This window comes from Tetrahymena thermophila (genome assembly GCF_000189635.1).
Source record: "Tetrahymena thermophila SB210 genomic scaffold scf_8254597, whole genome shotgun sequence".
Lineage (NCBI taxonomy): Eukaryota > Ciliophora > Oligohymenophorea > Hymenostomatida > Tetrahymenidae > Tetrahymena > Tetrahymena thermophila.
The window spans coordinates 503218-523710 of NW_002476368.1; the positions used below are offsets into that span (position 1 = coordinate 503218).

Genomic DNA, 20493 nt, shown 5'->3' on the forward strand with positions numbered 1-20493 from the left:
ATAAATAAAATACTTTCTTATTTATTTTTATTTAGATAACCAAAAAATAATTAATTTGATTTTGAAAATGTGTGTTTAAAAAAAAGTATTTTATAACAAATTAACTTTTTGAGATCTTCTTTAATTTTTATAAAGAAAATATAGCCAATTCTTTGAACATTAGAAGAAATAGAAAAAAGATAAAACACTTTTTTGTTTTTTTAAATATACTCTAAATTGATTAACATTAAATAAGTTTAATAAAATTATTAGTAAATTTTATTTTATTTTTAGAATCAGATTTAAAATTGTTTTAAGAAAGTAAATAAAATAGTTTTTTTTATTAAATTATTTATTTATTTTACTATAAGAATTATTAAGGCAGACAATCTAATATTTTTTTGTCTTATCTTTTTATGATTCTTCTATTTTCTTATTTAGTTTTGCTTTTTCAATATTTTTTCTAATCAGATAAAAATTTTTTGTAGTAGATTGATGAGATTATCTCTCAGATTTTTAATCAGATTTTAACAATCACTATTCTTTTCTTTTTAAAAAGGCTTAAAGATTTCTTAGATTTTTGATAATTAATTAAAGCAAAAAATAATTAAAAAACTATTAACTAGTAAAAAATCAATAAGTAAAATCAATTATACAATAAAGATTTAAATAATGTAAATTTTCGTAAAGACTTTAACTGGAAAAACTATCACTCTAGACGTAGAGGCCTCAGACTCTATTGAAAATGTTAAGGCTAAGATTCAAGATAAGGAAGGAATCCCACCTGATCAATAAAGACTTATTTTCGCTGGTAAATAACTCGAAGATGGTAGAACCCTTTCTGATTACAACATCTAGAAAGAATCAACTTTACACTTAGTTTTGAGATTAAGAGGTGGTATGCAAATTTTTGTTAAGACTTTGACTGGTAAGACTATCACTTTAGATGTTGAAGCTTCTGATACTATTGAAAATGTGAAGGCAAAGATTTAAGACAAGGAAGGAATTCCACCTGATCAATAAAGACTTATTTTTGCTGGTAAGTAATTAGAAGATGGTAGAACTTTATCTGACTACAATATCTAAAAAGAATCAACTCTTCACTTAGTATTAAGACTAAGAGGAGGTATGCAAATTTTTGTTAAGACTTTGACTGGCAAGACTATCACTTTAGATGTTGAAGCTTCTGATACTATTGAAAACGTTAAGGCAAAGATTCAAGACAAGGAAGGAATTCCACCTGATCAACAAAGACTTATTTTTGCTGGCAAGCAATTAGAAGATGGTAGAACTCTCTCTGATTATAACATTTAAAAGGAATCTACTCTTCATTTAGTATTGAGACTTAGAGGTGGTATGTAAATTTTTGTTAAGACTTTGACTGGCAAGACTATCACTTTAGATGTTGAAGCTTCTGATACTATTGAAAATGTTAAAGCTAAAATCCAAGATAAGGAAGGAATTCCACCTGATCAACAAAGACTTATTTTTGCTGGAAAGTAACTTGAAGATGGTAGAACCCTTTCTGATTACAATATCTAAAAAGAATCAACTCTTCACTTGGTTTTAAGATTAAGAGGTGGTTGATTAAATTTCTGAAAATAATATTAAAATATATTTGATAATAAAGATGATTATATATTTTTATGTCTATGATGGAATTATAAAATATAAACTATTGTTAATAACTTTATAAAAATTTATTTTTAAAACAACTATATTAATGAAATTTTTAGCTAATAATTAATTTTAAGGTTATTGATTTTCAAATATTTTTTGATATTTTCTTATTATTTAATTAAAGAGAAAGTTTTTGATAAAATAAAATTGGAATAAATTTTAGATTTTTTTAATAAATAAAATACAAAATAAAATAAAACACAGAATCTAATAAAAATAAAAAAATCAACAATATGGTTTTATGAAAAGTGATATATAAATAAATGAACAGAATGAAAAAAAAATGTTTGAAAACATTTAATTTAAAAAAATAAATTTAAATATAAGTCTTATATATTATTAATTAATTATTTTTATATTTTAAAATTTATTTAATTATTTTTTAATTTTTTTAATAGTAAAATTAAAATCGATTTAATAATCCTCTTTTTTGTTAATAATATTATTATTCATATTAATATTAAATAAAAAATTTAATGAAAAGGGGAATATATTTAAACTATTTTTTATTCCTAGAACTGAGATAAAATAATTTACTTTAATAATTTAGTATATCCTCTATATGAATTTAGTAACTAGACACTCTAATAAATATTAATCTTTTCTATTTTAACAAGTCTTTAATCTTAAATTATCTAATAGTTTTCCAAATGCTTTTAAGTAAAATTAACATAATATTTGTAATAGAATGTTTTTATTACCTCTCAATTTCCTTAATCAGATTATATCAAAACATACTCTGTTTTTCTTTAAAAGCTATTTAATTTCATCACAATTAATATAAATAATTGTAAATTAAAACAAATCAAAAGACTTAAAACAAACAAAAAAATTAATCAAAAAACCTAATTATGTAAATTTTCGTTAAGACTTTAACTGGAAAAACAATCACTCTCGATGTAGAGGCTTCAGATACTATTGAAAATGTTAAGGCTAAGATCCAAGATAAGGAAGGTATTCCACCTGATCAATAAAGACTTATCTTTGCTGGTAAATAACTCGAAGATGGTAGAACTCTTTCTGACTATAACATCTAAAAGGAATCAACTCTTCATTTAGTATTGAGATTAAGAGGTGGTATGTAAATTTTCGTAAAAACTTTGACAGGTAAAACTATCACTTTAGATGTTGAAGCTTCTGATACTATTGAAAATGTTAAGGCTAAGATCCAAGACAAGGAAGGTATCCCACCAGACCAATAAAGACTTATTTTTGCTGGTAAGCAATTAGAAGATGGTAGAACTTTATCTGACTACAATATCTAAAAAGAATCAACTCTTCACTTAGTATTGAGATTAAGAGGTGGTATGCAAATTTTTGTTAAAACTTTGACTGGAAAAACTATCACTCTTGATGTTGAGGCTTCTGATACAATTGAAAATGTTAAGGCTAAGATCTAAGACAAGGAAGGAATCCCACCTGATTAATAAAGACTTATCTTTGCTGGTAAATAACTTGAAGATGGTAGAACTCTTTCTGACTACAATATCTAAAAAGAATCTACTCTCCACTTAGTTTTGAGATTGAGAGGTGGTATGCAAATTTTTGTTAAGACTTTAACTGGCAAGACAATAACTTTAGATGTGGAAGCTTCTGATACTATTGAAAATGTTAAGGCTAAGATCTAAGACAAGGAAGGAATTCCACCTGATTAATAAAGACTTATCTTTGCTGGTAAATAACTTGAAGATGGAAGAACTTTATCTGACTATAACATCTAAAAGGAATCAACTCTTCACTTAGTTTTAAGATTAAGAGGTGGTTGATTAAATATATTAAACAGATATTATAAATTTATAAGTATAAAAATATATGCATTTATATTAGTAAATTAATAGATTCAGATTATCAAAATCACTTTCTTTTTTATATCTTTTATATATTTGTTAACATATATTCATAAAAAATTATATTTCACTTAGAATTTGATTTAAATGGTTTTAAACTTTATTCTATCTTGAATATATTTACTCAAAAATTAGGTTTTTTTTTCATTTCAAAGTAAATATAAAATGTATGTAAAGTAATTAAGTTATGATTTAAACTTTATGAAAAATTTAAAACTTAAAATTTAATTGAATCAATATAAATCTATTGATGCTGTTTTAAATGTATTTATCATAAAATATAAGACTACAAAACTTTTTGAATAAAATAATTTTTATTTGATATAAATAATGTCTAACCCATAATCAAAATATAAGATATATAATCTCAATCAAGTGATTATAGACAAAAAATATTAAAGAAGATAGATGAATTTTACTGATTGATTCTCTAAAATCTTTACTTAAGAAAAGCTTTACATTCAAGGACTGAAAAATAACAAATTATATCTTTTTAGTATTAATTAAGCTTTTTACAAAATATTTGTTTTTAAAATTATAAATATTATTTTTTATGTGAATTTTTTATTTTTAAGAAATACTTTTATATTTGAGCAATTGAGTTTATTTGATTTTTTTTAACTATTAAAAAGTGTAAAAATATTTTGTTAAAATATTTATGGCAAGTTAAATAAAGAAAATGATTCCAATTATTCTTATAAAACACTCTTACTCTTTGATAACTAAAAAAAATAAAAAGACAATTTAACATTAAATTTGGTCGTTCTATTTTATCAGATCTTTAATTTTCTGATTATATTTTGTTTTTTCAATAATTTTTTATTTGTTAAAAATAACAATTGTAGTAGATAGATTTTATTAACTCTTGATATCTACAATCAGATTATATCAATATATATTCTGATCTTCTTTTAAAAGTTGATTAATTTTTAAACAATAATAATGATATAAATTAACTCAAACAAAATAAATCAAAATAAAATAAAAAGCTAATTAAACAGTAAAATAATAATTTTCTCTAATAGATCAATGTAAATTTTTGTTAAGACTTTAACTGGAAAAACTATTACACTTAACACAGAGGTTTCAGACTCTATCTAAGATGTGAAAGCTAAAATTTAAGACAAGGAAGGTATTCCACCTGATCAATAAAGACTAATTTTTGCAGGTAAGCAGCTTGATGATGGAAGAAGTTTATCAGACTATAATATACAAAAAGAATCAACCCTTCATTTAGTCTTGAGATTAAGAGGTGGTATGCAAATTTTTGTTAAGACCTTGACTGGTAAGACTGTTACTTTAGATCTTGAACCTTGTGATACTGTTGAAAATGTTAAGGCTAAGATTCAAGACAAGGAAGGAATTCCACCTGATCAATAAAGACTGATATTCGCTGGTAAACAACTCGATGATAGCAGAACTCTTTCTGATTATAATATTTAAAAGGAATCTACACTTCACTTGGTCTTGAGACTAAGAGGTGGTATGCAAATTTTCGTTAAGACCTTGACTGGTAAGACTGTTACTTTAGATATTGAAGCTTCTGATACTATTGAAAACATTAAGGCTAAGATTTAAGACAAGGAAGGTATTCCACCTGATCAATAAAGATTAATTTTTGCTGGTAAGCAACTTGATGATGGAAGAACTGTATAAGACTATAATATACAAAAAGAATCAACTCTCCATTTAGTTTTGAGATTAAGAGGTGGAATGCAAATATTCGTAAAGACCTTGACTGGTAAGACTGTTACTTTAGATCTTGATCCTTGTGATACCATTGAAAATGTTAAGGCTAAGATTCAAGACAAGGAACGAATTCCTCCTGATTAATAAAGACTGATATTTGCTGGTAAACAACTCGATGATAGCAGAACTCTTTCTGATTACAATATTTAAAGGGAATCTACTCTTCACTTAGTCTTGAGATTAAGAGGTGGCATGTAAATTTTCGTTAAGACCTTGACTGGTAAGACAATTACTTTAGATGTGGAATCTTCTGATACTATTGATAATGTTAAAGCTAAGATTCAAGACAAAGAAGGAATTCCACCTGATCAATAAAGGCTCATTTTTTCAGGTAAATGCCTTGAAGACACTAGAAAACTTACTGATTATAATATCTAAAAAGAGTCAACACTTCACTTAGTTTTAAGATTAAGAGGTGGTTATATAAATATATGAAAATAATATAGATATTGTTTACAAATAATACTATTGAATTTATTTTGAGTAAAAAACATATTATATAAATTTTTTTTCTAATTTGAAGTATTATATATATCTTTTTATGTAATAATTTAATAACAATTTATCTTAATTATAGACCCTAGCTCTTAACTATATGTTTTTTTCACTAAAGCTGAAATATACAATTTTATATAATTAATATTTATAACTGTATTTAATAATCATAGAATAAATGATTAATTAATTATCCTAAGGGTAATTTAAATTGAATTAAAATAAAATATCAATATTATAATTTTATAAAATAATAATAACAATTACCTTTAAAAAAACTTAATAAATTTTAATTAATCTGAATTTTTAATTTAGATTGAAAAAGTCATAAAAATTAAAAAAATAAATATCAAAATACCATCCAAATACAAGTATCAAAACTATTAATAAAGATAATCAATATGTAGTGTTGGTTTAAAACAGTGGTATTTATTAGATTTTAAATAATCTTTTAATCGTATTGAATTAAGAGTTATGATTAAATTACTTAGAAATATAAAAGATAGAAGAAAATAACAATTAGAGTAATTATTTAATTTTAAAAATTCATATTTATAAAAGCTTTAAATCTAAAAAAATGTTTAAAAATATAATTCTCATAATCTCATTATTCAAATTAAATAATAAAAAAAAGTTTAAATATAAAAATTAAACTATGTTATTCAAGAAAAGTAATAAAATATTCTAATTTAATGAATTCAATTTTAATTCTGGATAAAACGTATTTGAGTAATTTATATATCATATCGTTTATTTAGCTTATTTTTTAATAAAAAATAGCAAAGTAGACAACTTAATAAAAAAAAACAATCTTCTATTTTTATAAATCTTCTATTTTTTATTTGCTTATAATATCCAAAAAATTTGATTCATCTAAAAATAATTTATGTAGTAGATAGCTTTAATTACCTCTCTTTTGTTACAATCAGATTTTATCAACATATATTCTTTACTTCTTTAAGAGTTATTTAATTTATTTTTGTGTAATTGATTTTAACTCAAAAAAATTAAAAAAAAAAACTAAAAATTAGAGAGAAAAGAAATCAAACAAATTAAAATTAATAAAGAAACCTAATTATGTAAATTTTCGTAAAGACTTTAACTGGAAAAACTATCACTCTAGACGTAGAGGCCTCAGATACTATTGAAAATGTTAAGGCTAAGATTCAAGATAAGGAAGGAATCCCACCTGATCAATAAAGACTTATTTTCGCTGGTAAATAACTCGAAGATGGTAGAACCCTTTCTGATTACAACATCTAGAAAGAATCAACTCTACATTTAGTTCTGAGATTAAGAGGTGGTATGCAAATTTTTGTTAAGACTTTGACTGGTAAGACTATCACTTTAGATGTTGAAGCTTCTGATACTATTGAAAACGTTAAGGCTAAGATCCAAGATAAGGAAGGTATTCCACCTGATCAATAAAGACTTATTTTTGCTGGCAAGTAATTAGAAGATGGTAGAACTTTATCTGACTATAACATTTAAAAGGAATCAACTCTTCATTTAGTTTTGAGATTAAGAGGTGGTATGCAAATTTTCGTTAAGACTTTGACTGGTAAGACTATCACTTTAGATGTTGAAGCTTCTGATACTATCGAAAATGTGAAGGCAAAGATTTAAGACAAGGAAGGAATTCCACCTGATCAATAAAGACTTATTTTTGCTGGCAAGTAATTAGAAGATGGTAGAACTTTATCTGACTACAATATCTAAAAAGAATCAACTCTTCACTTAGTATTAAGACTAAGAGGTGGTATGTAAATTTTTGTTAAGACTTTGACTGGCAAGACTATCACTTTAGATGTTGAAGCTTCTGATTCTATTGAAAATGTTAAGGCTAAGATTCAAGACAAAGAAGGTATTCCACCTGATCAATAGAGACTTATCTTCGCTGGTAAATAACTCGAGGATGGAAGAACCCTTTCTGATTACAATATCTAAAAAGAATCAACTCTTCACTTGGTTTTAAGATTAAGAGGTGGTTGATTAAATTTTTCAAAATAATATTAATATACTTGATAATAAAGATTATTATATATTTTATATTAGTGATTGAATTTTAAATACAAAATTATTTGTTAACAAATTTATCAAAATTTTTTATTTTGCATACAATAATAGTAAATGACATTTTTTAGATAATAATTAATTTTTAATTAAAATATTTTTGATATTTTTTTAATTATGAAGTATTTTTTGATAAAATAAAATTAAAAAATATTTGAAAGTTTCATAAAATATAAAAAATACCAAAAATTAAGGAGAAAATAGCATAAAATTTAAAAGAAATTAGTGATAAAAGTTTATGAATATTTCTTTGTAAAGTCCTAGGATTAGTAAAATATTAAATTATATACAAATAATACTTTTTTATGTTTAAAATCCTTAATTTATTTTTTCTTTAATAAAATGGTAATTAAAATCAATATTAATTTTCAATAAAAACAAAAATAATAAATTTTAAATTAAGTTTGAAATATTTTATCTATTTTTTTATTTTGAAAATTTAAGATAAAATAATTTACTTATAAATTATCCTCTTTATGAATTTTAATAAATTGACTGTTCATCAAATATAAATTTTTTCTATTTTTATAAGTTTTCTATCTCAAATTATCTAATTAAATGTAAAAATCTTTCAAGTCAGATTAAGATAATATATATAATAGATAGTTTTGATTATCTCACACTTACCACAATCAGATTATATCAATACATATTCTGTTTTACTTTAAAACTTTATTAATTTCCCAAGATTAATATAAATAATTGTAAATAAAACTAATCAAACGAGTTAAAATAAACAAATATATCAATTAAAAAACTTAATATTAAAAAAAACTTAATTATGTAAATTTTCGTTAAGACTTTAACTGGAAAAACAATCACTTTAGATATTGAGGCCTCAGACACTATTGAAAACGTTAAGGCTAAGATTCAAGATAAGGAAGGAATTCCACCCGATTAATAAAGACTTATCTTCGCTGGCAAGTAATTAGAGGATGGTAGAACTCTTTCTGACTATAATATCTAAAAAGAATCAACTCTACATTTAGTATTGAGATTAAGAGGTGGTATGCAAATTTTTGTTAAGACTTTGACAGGTAAGACTGTTACTTTAGATGTTGAAGCTTCTGATACTATTGAAAACGTTAAGGCTAAGATTCAAGATAAGGAGGGTATTCCACCTGATCAATAAAGACTTATTTTTGCTGGTAAGCAATTAGAAGATGGTAGAACTTTATCTGACTACAATATCTAAAAAGAATCAACTCTTCACTTAGTATTGAGATTAAGAGGTGGTATGCAAATTTTTGTTAAGACTTTAACAGGTAAGACTATCACTTTAGATATAGAAGCTTCTGATACTATTGAAAATGTTAAGGCTAAGATCTAAGACAAGGAAGGAATTCCACCTGATTAATAAAGACTTATCTTTGCTGGTAAATAACTTGAAGATGGAAGAACTTTATCTGACTATAACATCTAAAAGGAATCAACTCTTCACTTAGTTTTAAGATTAAGAGGTGGTTGATTAAATATATTAAATAGATATTATAAATTTATAAGTATAAAAAATATATGCATTTATATTAGTAAATTAATAGATTCAGGTTATTAAAATTAATTAATTAATTTATAGTATCTTTTGTTTTATATTATTCATAAAAAAATTATTATTTATTTATAATTTGCCTAAAAGTGCTTTCAATTTTAAGGTATTTTGAAAAAAATTACAATTAATTTTTTTTATTTCAATAAAGAACAAAATTTATGTAAAGCTGAACCTTATAAAATATTTTCCAATTAAAACTAAATTGAAAGCAAATATCAATAGAAGTAGTATTTTATTAATAAGAAATTTATCATAAAATAGGAGAAATCAAAGTTTTTTGAATAAAATAATTTCTAATTTGATTAATCATATATCTATCACCACAATCATAAAACTTTATATAATTATTAACTAATATATATGTCTGAAAATAAGTCTAGATATTCAAAATCTTAAAAAATAATTAATTATTATTATATCTGCATATCTTTTATTATATTTTTTAAGTTTTTTGCAAATCATTCATGTTAAAACAGTAAGTATAATTGTATATGTACCTCTCTAAATTTGAGCGATTTTTAAAGTCCTATGTTTTTGATAAAAAATTTCATTAAATTTAACCTTCCTATATTGAGCACCTACGTATTTTGAACATCTCTCTAAATTGAGCACTTTTTTGCTGAATGAGGATGTTAAATATAGACAATTTTTAATGTATATTTTAAAAAAATTTAATTCTTTACTATGCGAGAACTTAAAAATTAGAAGACAATTTAACTTTGATTTTAGATATTCTATTTTTATTAAATCTTTAACTTTCTGATTATATTTTGTTTTTTAATACTTATTTATTAGTTAAAATTATCAATTGTAGTAGATAGATTTTATTAATCTTTGTTATCTTCAATCAGGTTTTATCAATATATATTCTGGTCTTATTTTAAATTTTGATTAATTTTTAAAGAATATTAATATTAATTAATTTAAAAAAAATAACCAAAACAAAATAAAATAAAATAAAATAAGCAAGCTAATTAAACAGTAAAATAATAATTTCCATTAAAAAATAAATGTAAATTTTTGTAAAGACTTTAACTGGAAAAACTATTACTCTTGACTTCGAGGTATCAGATACTATCGAAGATGTTAAAGCTAAGATTCAAGACAAGGAAGGTATTCCACCTGATCAATAAAGACTGATATTCGCTGGTAAACAACTCGATGATAGCAGAACTCTTTCTGATTACAATATTTAAAAAGAATCAACTCTTCATTTAGTATTGAGATTAAGAGGTGGTATGTAAATTTTTGTTAAGACCTTGACAGGTAAGACTGTTACTTTAGATTTTGAGGCTTCTGATACTATTGAAAACATTAAGGCTAAGATTCAAGACAAAGAAGGTATTCCACCTGATTAATAAAGACTAATATTTGCTGGCAAACAACTTGATGATGGAAGAACTCTATAAGACTATAATATACAAAAAGAATCAACTCTTCATTTAGTATTGAGATTAAGAGGTGGTATGCAAATATTTGTTAAGACTTTGACTGGTAAGACTGTTACTTTAGATCTCGAACCATTTGATACTGTTGAAAATGTTAAGGCTAAGATTTAAGATAAGGAAGGTATTCCACCTGATCAATAAAGACTAATTTTTGCTGGCAAGCAACTTGATGATGGAAGAACTGTATAAGACTATAATATACAAAAAGAATCAACTCTTCATTTAGTATTGAGATTAAGAGGTGGTATGTAAATTTTTGTTAAGACCTTGACAGGCAAAACTGTTACTTTAGATTTTGAAGCTTCTGATACTATTGAAAACATTAAGGCTAAGATTCAAGACAAAGAAGGTATTCCACCTGATCAATAAAGACTGATATTCGCTGGTAAACAACTCGATGATAGCAGAACTCTTTCTGATTACAATATTTAAAAAGAATCAACTCTTCATTTAGTATTGAGATTAAGAGGTGGTATGTAAATATTTGTTAAGACCTTGACAGGTAAAACTGTTACTTTAGATTTTGAAGCTTCTGATACTATTGAAAACATTAAGGCTAAGATTCAAGACAAAGAAGGTATTCCACCTGATCAGTAAAGACTAATTTTTGCTGGCAAGCAACTTGATGATGGAAGAACTGTATAAGACTATAATATACAAAAAGAATCAACTCTCCATTTAGTTTTGAGATTAAGAGGAGGAATGTAAATATTCGTAAAGACCTTGACTGGTAAGACTGTTACTTTAGATCTTGAACCTTGTGATACTGTTGAAAATGTTAAGGCAAAGATCCAAGACAAGGAAGGAATTCCACCTGATCAATAAAGACTGATATTCGCTGGTAAACAACTTGATGATAGCAGAACTATCTCCGACTATAACATTTAAAAGGAGTCAACTCTTCATTTAGTATTGAGATTAAGAGGTGGTTTGTAAATTTTCGTTAAGACCTTGACTGGTAAGACAATTACTTTAGATCTTGAAGCTTCTGATACTATTGAAAATGTTAAATCTAAGATTCAAGATAAAGAAGGAATTCCTCCTGATCAATAAAGACTCATTTTTTCAGGTAAATGCCTTGAAGACTTTAGGACCCTTTCTGATTACAATATCTAAAAAGAGTCAACTCTTCACTTAGTTTTAAGACTAAGAGGTGGTAATATAAGAAATAAATATATATAATTCTTTACAAATATATATTAGTGAATTGATTATAAGTAAAAACATATTGTGTAAACTTATTTTTTTAATTTGAAATATTTTTTAAATATTTTATGCAATAATTGAAAAATGATATTTCATATTTTACTTTTTAAAAATTAGATTTATAATGTTAATTTTTAATTTATATGTAATTTATGATTTATGTTCTCTCTTATCTCTTTGATGGTGTTAATGATATATTTTTCAAAAAACTCAAATATGCTTGTATGGAAATTAAATTTATTCATAAGATTATTTAAAAATCATAAAATTTGATATTATTTAATTTTATTAAATATAGCTTAACCATCAAAAATATCCCTTCTCTTAACTATCTTAAAGTTTAAAAAAATATATAACTTAATGTACTACCTCATAATATAAAATTTAAAACTACTCAATAAAAAATCACTTTATTTATTAAAAAGTAGAAAGCTTTAATTGTTTTAGATTTGAAAAAAACAAAAAAATATTTCAAATTAGAATTAGAATTCAAAATGATTAGAAAATAAAGTAGATTTCAAAAAATATACTAGTTAGTAATCTAATCATAATATTTATCTATTTTTTAAAGAATCATTTCAAAATGTAAATTATATTATTCAATTCTTTGGCAACATACTATATTCCCTTAATAAGCTTTGTTTTCCAACTTATGGATCAAAAATATTGCTTTACTACTTTTTTTTTGCTACCTTGTTTCTCGTATCTTCGAGTCTCATTCATCTAAAAAAGTAAGAGATAAAAAGTGTCTAATGTTTATTTTTATAATCATTAGAAAAATTAATAATAAAAAAACCAACCACTCATATTGAAAGAATAATCTAAAATTAATTTTGTTAACTAATTTGATTGAATGAATATTCTTTTGTTCAAGCTAAAACAGATTTTAAAGCTCATCTTTCTTAAAGTTATTAGAAAAATACTTTGTAAAAATTAATGATTAATTTAAGAAATTGAAATGAATTTACAAAAAAAAAAATATTTTTTTTACTTTTAAAACTTAATTATTTATTCCAACCTCCTAAATTTTAAAGAGTTTTTTAAGAAAAAATTTTTAATAGGAACCTCTTTTGTTTTTGGGTTGCAAGATTAGAGGGAATATTATATATTTTATTAATGTAAAAGCTAACATTCATATGTTTAAATTTACTTTATCAATAAATAATTATTTTGCAAAAATAAATAATATTTACTTTCTCAAAAATAATTTTTTATTTTACAACTTTGATCTTTTAAACATAATCTTTTAAAAACAATGAAATATTAAATAGATATAAAGTTATTTGACTTAAAAAATTAATAAAATATTTTAGTTGAATGTATTCAATTTAATTCTGGATAGTTTTATATTTGGAATTTAAAGTTGCTTCATATAGTTTATTTACCTAATTAGTTAATAAGAAAACAAAATAACAAAGTAGACACTTTAATAAAATATAACAATCTTCTATTTTTTGCTTATAATATCCAAAAAAATAGATTCATCTAAAATTAATATATGTAGTAGATAACTTTAATTACCTCTCTTTTGTTGCAATCAGATTCTATCAACATATATTCTTCTCTTCTTTAAGAATTATTAAATTTAGTTTTTTGTAATTCATTATAACTCAAAAAAATTAAAAAAACTAAAAATTCGAGAGAAAAGAAATCAAACAAATTAATATTAATAAAGAAACCTAATTATGTAAATTTTCGTTAAAACTTTAACTGGAAAAACTATCACTCTAGACGTAGAGGCCTCAGACACTATTGAAAATGTTAAGGCTAAGATTCAAGATAAGGAAGGAATCCCACCTGATCAATAAAGACTTATTTTCGCTGGTAAATAACTCGAAGATGGTAGAACCCTTTCTGATTACAACATCTAGAAAGAATCAACTCTACACTTAGTTTTGAGATTAAGAGGTGGTATGCAAATTTTCGTTAAGACTTTGACTGGTAAGACTATCACTTTAGATGTTGAAGCTTCTGATACTATTGAAAATGTTAAGGCTAAGATCCAAGATAAGGAAGGTATTCCACCTGATCAATAAAGACTTATCTTCGCTGGTAAATAACTCGAAGATGGCAGAACTCTCTCAGACTATAACATTTAAAAGGAATCAACTCTTCATTTGGTTTTGAGATTAAGAGGTGGTATGCAAATTTTCGTTAAGACTTTGACTGGTAAGACTATCACTTTAGATGTTGAAGCTTCTGATACTATTGAAAATGTGAAGGCAAAGATTTAAGACAAGGAAGGAATTCCACCTGATCAATAAAGACTTATTTTTGCTGGCAAGTAATTAGAAGATGGTAGAACTTTATCTGACTACAATATTTAAAAAGAATCAACTCTTCATTTGGTTTTAAGATTAAGAGGTGGTTGATTAAATTTTTCAAAATAATATTAAAATAAATTTGATAATAATGATGATTATATATTTTTCTGTTAGTGAATGAAATATAACTTATAGATATTTTTTAGATAATAATTAATTTTAATTTAAAATATTTTTGATATTTTTTTAAATCATGAAGAATTTTTTTGATAAAATTAAATTAAAAAATATTTGAAAGGTTCATAAAAAATAAAAAATCCCAAAAAAATAAAATAAAAATTTAAATGATATGAGTGATAAAAACATAATGATAGAGTTCTTAAATATTTTGTATGAATGAATAATAATATTATATAATTTATTGTTATATACAGTAAATTTAATTATAAGTCTGATTGATAATTATATTGATTAATCATTTAAATTGTATTAAAAAAGAAGATATTAATTTTAAATATGAATATTTCTTTGTAATACTTAACTAACGATTGGTATAATATTAAAAAATATACATATAATACCTTTAATGTTTAAAATACTTTTTATATTATTCTTTAATAAGATTGTTATTAAAATCATCAATATTAATTTTCAATAAAAATAATAATAAATTTTAATATTTATTTAAAATATTTAATCTATTTTTTTATTTTGAAAACTTGAGATAAAATAATTTAGATTTTCCTCTTTATGAATTTAATAAATTGACTGTTTATCAAATATAAATTTTATCTATTTTTTTTAAGTTTTCTATCTCAAATTATCTAATAAATAGTAAAATTCTTTCAAGTTAGATTAAGATAATATATGTAATAGATAATTTTGATTATCTCACACTTACCACAATCAGATTATATCAATACATATTCTGTTTAACTTTAAAAACTTTTTTAATTTCACAAGATTAATATAAATAATTGTAAATAAAATAAATAAAAAGAGTTAAAATAAACAAATAAATCAATTAAAAACTAATTATTAAAAAAAACTTAATTATGTAAATTTTTGTTAAGACTTTAACTGGAAAAACAATCACTCTAGATATTGAGGCCTCAGACACTATTGAAAACGTTAAGGCTAAAATTCAAGACAAGGAAGGAATTCCACCTGATTAATAAAGACTTATCTTTGCTGGCAAGTAATTAGAAGATGGTAGAACTCTTTCTGACTATAATATCTAAAAAGAATCAACTCTACATTTAGTTTTGAGATTAAGAGGTGGTATGCAAATTTTTGTTAAGACTTTGACAGGTAAGACTGTTACTTTAGATGTTGAAGCTACTGATACTATTGAAAATATTAAGGCTAAGATTCAAGATAAGGAGGGTATTCCACCTGATTAATAAAGACTTATCTTTGCTGGCAAGTAATTAGAAGATGGTAGAACTCTTTCTGACTACAATATCTAAAAAGAATCTACTCTCCACTTAGTTTTGAGATTGAGAGGTGGTATGTAAATTTTTGTTAAGACTTTAACAGGTAAGACTATCACTTTAGATGTTGAATCTTCTGATACTATTGAGAATATTAAGGCTAAGATTCAAGACAAGGAAGGAATCCCACCTGATTAATAAAGACTTATCTTTGCTGGTAAATAACTTGAAGATGGAAGAACTTTATCTGACTATAACATCTAAAAGGAATCAACTCTTCACTTAGTTTTAAGATTAAGAGGTGGTTGATTTAATATATTAAATAAATATTATAAATTTATAAGTATAAAAATATATGCATTTACATTAGTAAATTAAAAGATTAAAGTTATTAAAATTAATTAATTTATAGTATCTTTTGTTTTATATTATTCATAAAAAAATTATTATTTATTCATAATTTGCCTAAAAGTGCTTACAATTTTAAGGTACTTTGAAAAAATTCAGCATTAGTCTTTTTTTATTTCAAAAAGAACAAAATGTATTTAAATCTGATTAGTTATGATTTAAACTTTATTAAATTATTTTCAACCCAATTTTATTGAAAGTGTAAAAATCAATAGAAGGCGTTTTTTATTTAAAAAAATCAAATTTGATAAGTCATCTATTTATTTCCATAATCATAAACAATCTCTATTATATATTTTTTTACTGAAAATAAATCTGTTTTTTCGAAAACTTAAAAAATAATGAATTTAAAATATCTTTGCATATCTAATATATTATTTAAACTTTTTACAAGGCATTTATGTTAAAACTTTAAGTATTATTGTATAAATGTATTTTTTATTTTTAAGAAATGCTTTTAAAGAATTTATTTGTAATTTTTATTAAATTAAAAATGTTTTGTTAAAATTTCTAGGATTATTTAAGTAAAAAAATTATTTAGATTATTTTTTTTTAAAAATTGAATCCCTTATTATGTGAGAACTTAAAAGTTAGAAGACAATTTAACATTGATTTTGGTTATTCTATTTTTGTTAAACCTTTTATTTTCTGATTATATTTTGTTTTTCAATACTTATTTATTAGTAAAAAATAACATTTGAAGTAGATAGATTTTATTAATCTTTGTTATCTACAATCAGATTATATCAATATATATTCTTGTCTTCTTTTAAATTTTGATTAATTTTTAAAGAATATTAATATTAATTAACTAAAAAAACCAAAATAAAATAAAATAAAATAAAACAAATAAACAGCTAATTAAACAGTAGAAGAATAATTTTCTTTAAAAAATAAATGTAAATTTTTGTTAAGACTTTAACTCGAAAAACTATTACTCTTGGCTTGGAGGTATCAGATACTATCGAAGGTATTAAGGCTAAGATTCAAGATAAGGAAGGTATTCCCCCTGATTAATAAAGACTAATTTTTGCTGGCAAGCAACTTGATGACGGAAAAACTTTATCAGACTATAATATACAAAAAGAATCAACTCTCCATTTAGTTTTGAGATTAAGAGGCGGTATGCAAATATTCGTTAAGACTTTGACTGGTAAAACTGTTACTTTAGATCTTGAACCTTGTGATACTATTGAAAATGTTAAGGCTAAGATACAAGACAAGGAAGGAATTCCTCCTGATCAATAAAGACTGATATTTGCTGGTAAACAACTTGATGATAGTAAAACTATTTCTGATTACAATATTTCAAAGGAATCTACTCTTCATTTAGTCTTAAGATTGAGAGGTGGCATGTAAATTTTTGTTAAGACCTTGACTGGTAAGACAATTACGTTAGATCTTGAAGTTTCTGATACTATTGAAAATGTTAAATCTAAGATTCAAGACAAAGAAGGTATTCCACCTGATCAATAAAGACTAATTTTTGCTGGCAAGCAACTTGATGACGGAAAAATTTTATCAGACTATAATATACAAAAAGAATCAACTCTCCATTTAGTTTTGAGATTAAGAGGCGGTATGCAAATATTCGTTAAGACTTTGACTGGTAAAACGGTTACTTTAGATCTTGAATCTTGTGATACTATTGAAAATGTTAAAGCCAAGATCCAAGACAAGGAAGGAATCCCTCCTGATCAATAAAGACTGATATTTGCTGGTAAACAACTTGATGATAGTAAAACTATTTCTGATTACAATATTTCAAAGGAATCTACTCTTCATTTAGTCTTAAGATTGAGAGGTGGCATGTAAATTTTTGTTAAGACCTTGACTGGTAAGACAATTACGTTAGATCTTGAAGCTTCTGATACTATTGAAAATGTTAAATCTAAGATTCAAGACAAAGAAGGAATTCCTCCTGATTAATAAAGACTGATTTTTTCAGGTAAATGCCTCGAAGATACTAGGACCCTTTCTGATTACAATATCTAAAAAGAGTAAACTCTTCACTTAGTTTTAAGACTAAGAGGTGGTTATATAAGTATATGAAATAAATATGGATAATTGTTTACAAATATGTGTTTGTGAATTGATTATAAGTAAAAAGCATATATTTTGTATAAAATTATTTTTTTTAATCTGAAATATTTTGTAAATATTTTATTAAATAATTGAAAAATGATATTTCATATTTAGAAACTATACTTTTAAAAACTTAGATTTATAATGTTAATTCTTAAAGTTATTTAAAAAATATATTGCAAAATATAATTTTTCATTTAAGAAATTGCATCTAAAATAATTTAATTATTTACTCCTACCTCCTAAATTTCAAAAACTTTTTATAACTAAAAAATTTTACTAGGTACCTCTTAAATTTTTAGAAATTTCAAAATTAGAGGAAATATGATATATTTGATTAATTTAAAAGCTAGGTTTCATTATTCTAAATTTATTTGTTCAATAAATAAATATTTTTTAAAAATAACATTTATTTTCTCAAAAATAATCTTTTTATTAAAGTTTAGAGCGTTTTTAAATATAATAATTCAAAAACAATTAAATATTAAATAATTTTATTTAAAAATATTAATAAAATATTTTAGTTTAATTTAGTCAATTTAATTCTGCACATTTTTATATTTGGAGATTAAAGACACTTCATATCGTTTATTCGCTAAATTTGTTAATAACTAAACAAACAAAATAAAAAACTAGACAATTAAATAAAATATAACTATCAGTTATTTTTATAAATCTTCTATTTCTTATTTGCTTATTATATCAGAAAAATTCGTAACATCTATAAATAATATATGTAGTAGAAAGCTTTTATTACGTCTCTTTTGTTGCAATCAGATTCTATCAACATATATTCTTCTCTTCTTTAAAAATTATTTAATTTAGTTTTTTGTAATTCATTATAACTCAAAAAAATTAAAAAAACTAAAAATTCGAGAGAAAAGAAATCAAACAAATTAATATTAATAAAGAAACCTAATTATGTAAATTTTCGTTAAGACTTTAACTGGAAAAACTATCACTCTAGACGTAGAGGCCTCAGACACTATTGAAAATGTTAAGGCTAAGATTCAAGATAAGGAAGGAATCCCACCTGATCAATAAAGACTTATTTTCGCTGGTAAATAACTCGAAGATGGTAGAACCCTTTCTGATTACAACATCTAGAAAGAATCAACTCTACACTTAGTTTTGAGATTAAGAGGTGGTATGCAAATTTTCGTTAAGACTTTGACTGGTAAGACTATCACTTTAGATGTTGAAGCTTCTGATACTATTGAAAACGTTAAGGCTAAGATCCAAGATAAGGAAGGTATTCCACCTGATCAATAAAGACTTATTTTTGCTGGCAAGTAATTAGAAGATGGTAGAACTTTATCTGACTATAACATTTAAAAGGAATCAACTCTTCATTTAGTTTTGAGATTAAGAGGTGGTATGCAAATTTTCGTTAAGACTTTGACTGGTAAGACTATCACTTTAGATGTTGAAGCTTCTGATACTATTGAAAATGTGAAGGCAAAGATTCAAGACAAGGAAGGAATTCCACCTGATCAATAAAGACTTATTTTTGCTGGCAAGCAATTAGAAGATGGTAGAACTCTCTCTGATTATAACATTTAAAAGGAATCAACTCTTCATTTAGTATTGAGACTTAGAGGTGGTATGTAAATTTTTGTTAAGACTTTGACTGGCAAGACTATCACTTTAGATGTTGAAGCTTCTGATACTATTGAAAATGTTAAAGCTAAAATCCAAGATAAGGAAGGAATTCCACCTGATCAACAAAGACTTATTTTTGCTGGAAAGTAACTTGAAGATGGTAGAACCCTTTCTGATTACAATATCTAAAAAGAATCAACTCTTCACTTGGTTTTAAGATTGAGAGGTGGTTGAATAAATCAGAAAGCATATAAAAAAAATTTATAATTGCTCATAAAATATAAATCTATTTTAATTAATTGTACAAATATATTTTATTTGAGTATTTGTTAATTAGACATTTTACTTCATCATAAAATTATCTTAATTATTTTTACATTTTAAGTAATGAACAACTTTATAAAAATTGAAATTTTTAACACTTTTTATTGAATACTTTGATTTATATTATTACACATTTATTCATAAATTCTTTTAAATTAACTGCTTAAATAAAATGTGTATGATAAATATAAATTTTTTGGTTTAAAATGTTATTATTATTTACAAAGAAATAAATACATTTAAGAATTTTATTTTTACTATTACTCTTTTCATCGATTTGATAATAAAATTATCAAACTGTCTTTTCATTTGAAGATTCAGGGTCAGCAAAATTAGTTTGTAGAGATTAAA

At 23.5% G+C, this 20493-nt stretch overlaps 10 protein-coding genes across 10 annotated transcripts; all 10 read left to right on the forward strand. All coding sequences in view use genetic code 6, as the record gives it.

The window, feature by feature from the left end:
* Positions 1-651: 651 nt before the first annotated feature.
* Positions 652-1566, forward strand: TTHERM_000346489 (polyubiquitin; the record flags this gene model as incomplete). The annotated part of the gene is made up of 1 exon (XM_012798225.1): positions 652-1566. One exon carries the CDS (start codon positions 652-654, stop codon positions 1564-1566), a length of 915 nt encoding a protein of 304 aa, XP_012653679.1.
* Positions 1567-2510: 944 nt separating this feature from the next.
* On the forward strand, positions 2511-3425 carry TTHERM_00346490 (polyubiquitin; the record flags this gene model as incomplete). Its single annotated transcript, XM_001018496.1, has 1 exon — positions 2511-3425. The coding sequence occupies one exon, from the start codon at positions 2511-2513 to the stop codon at positions 3423-3425; it is 915 nt and encodes a 304-aa protein (XP_001018496.1).
* A 1110-nt stretch (positions 3426-4535) lies between these two features.
* On the forward strand, positions 4536-5690 carry TTHERM_00346500 (polyubiquitin; the record flags this gene model as incomplete). The annotated part of the gene is made up of 1 exon (XM_001018497.1): positions 4536-5690. One exon carries the CDS (start codon positions 4536-4538, stop codon positions 5688-5690), a length of 1155 nt encoding a protein of 384 aa, XP_001018497.1.
* A 1137-nt stretch (positions 5691-6827) lies between these two features.
* On the forward strand, positions 6828-7742 carry TTHERM_00346510 (polyubiquitin; the record flags this gene model as incomplete). Its single annotated transcript, XM_001018498.3, has 1 exon — positions 6828-7742. One exon carries the CDS (start codon positions 6828-6830, stop codon positions 7740-7742), a length of 915 nt encoding a protein of 304 aa, XP_001018498.1.
* Positions 7743-8604: 862 nt separating this feature from the next.
* On the forward strand, positions 8605-9291 carry TTHERM_00346520 (polyubiquitin; the record flags this gene model as incomplete). The annotated part of the gene is made up of 1 exon (XM_001018499.1): positions 8605-9291. One exon carries the CDS (start codon positions 8605-8607, stop codon positions 9289-9291), a length of 687 nt encoding a protein of 228 aa, XP_001018499.1.
* Positions 9292-10382: 1091 nt separating this feature from the next.
* On the forward strand, positions 10383-12026 carry TTHERM_00346530 (polyubiquitin; the record flags this gene model as incomplete). The annotated part of the gene is made up of 1 exon (XM_001018500.1): positions 10383-12026. The coding sequence occupies one exon, from the start codon at positions 10383-10385 to the stop codon at positions 12024-12026; it is 1644 nt and encodes a 547-aa protein (XP_001018500.1).
* A 1685-nt stretch (positions 12027-13711) lies between these two features.
* Positions 13712-14398, forward strand: TTHERM_00346540 (polyubiquitin; the record flags this gene model as incomplete). Its single annotated transcript, XM_001018501.1, has 1 exon — positions 13712-14398. One exon carries the CDS (start codon positions 13712-13714, stop codon positions 14396-14398), a length of 687 nt encoding a protein of 228 aa, XP_001018501.1.
* Positions 14399-15345: 947 nt separating this feature from the next.
* TTHERM_00346550 (polyubiquitin) lies at positions 15346-16032 on the forward strand (the record flags this gene model as incomplete). Its single annotated transcript, XM_001018502.3, has 1 exon — positions 15346-16032. The coding sequence occupies one exon, from the start codon at positions 15346-15348 to the stop codon at positions 16030-16032; it is 687 nt and encodes a 228-aa protein (XP_001018502.1).
* Positions 16033-17028: 996 nt separating this feature from the next.
* Positions 17029-18183, forward strand: TTHERM_00346560 (polyubiquitin; the record flags this gene model as incomplete). The annotated part of the gene is made up of 1 exon (XM_001018503.1): positions 17029-18183. The coding sequence occupies one exon, from the start codon at positions 17029-17031 to the stop codon at positions 18181-18183; it is 1155 nt and encodes a 384-aa protein (XP_001018503.1).
* A 954-nt stretch (positions 18184-19137) lies between these two features.
* Positions 19138-20052, forward strand: TTHERM_00346570 (polyubiquitin; the record flags this gene model as incomplete). The annotated part of the gene is made up of 1 exon (XM_001018504.1): positions 19138-20052. The coding sequence occupies one exon, from the start codon at positions 19138-19140 to the stop codon at positions 20050-20052; it is 915 nt and encodes a 304-aa protein (XP_001018504.1).
* Positions 20053-20493: the final 441 nt, after the last annotated feature.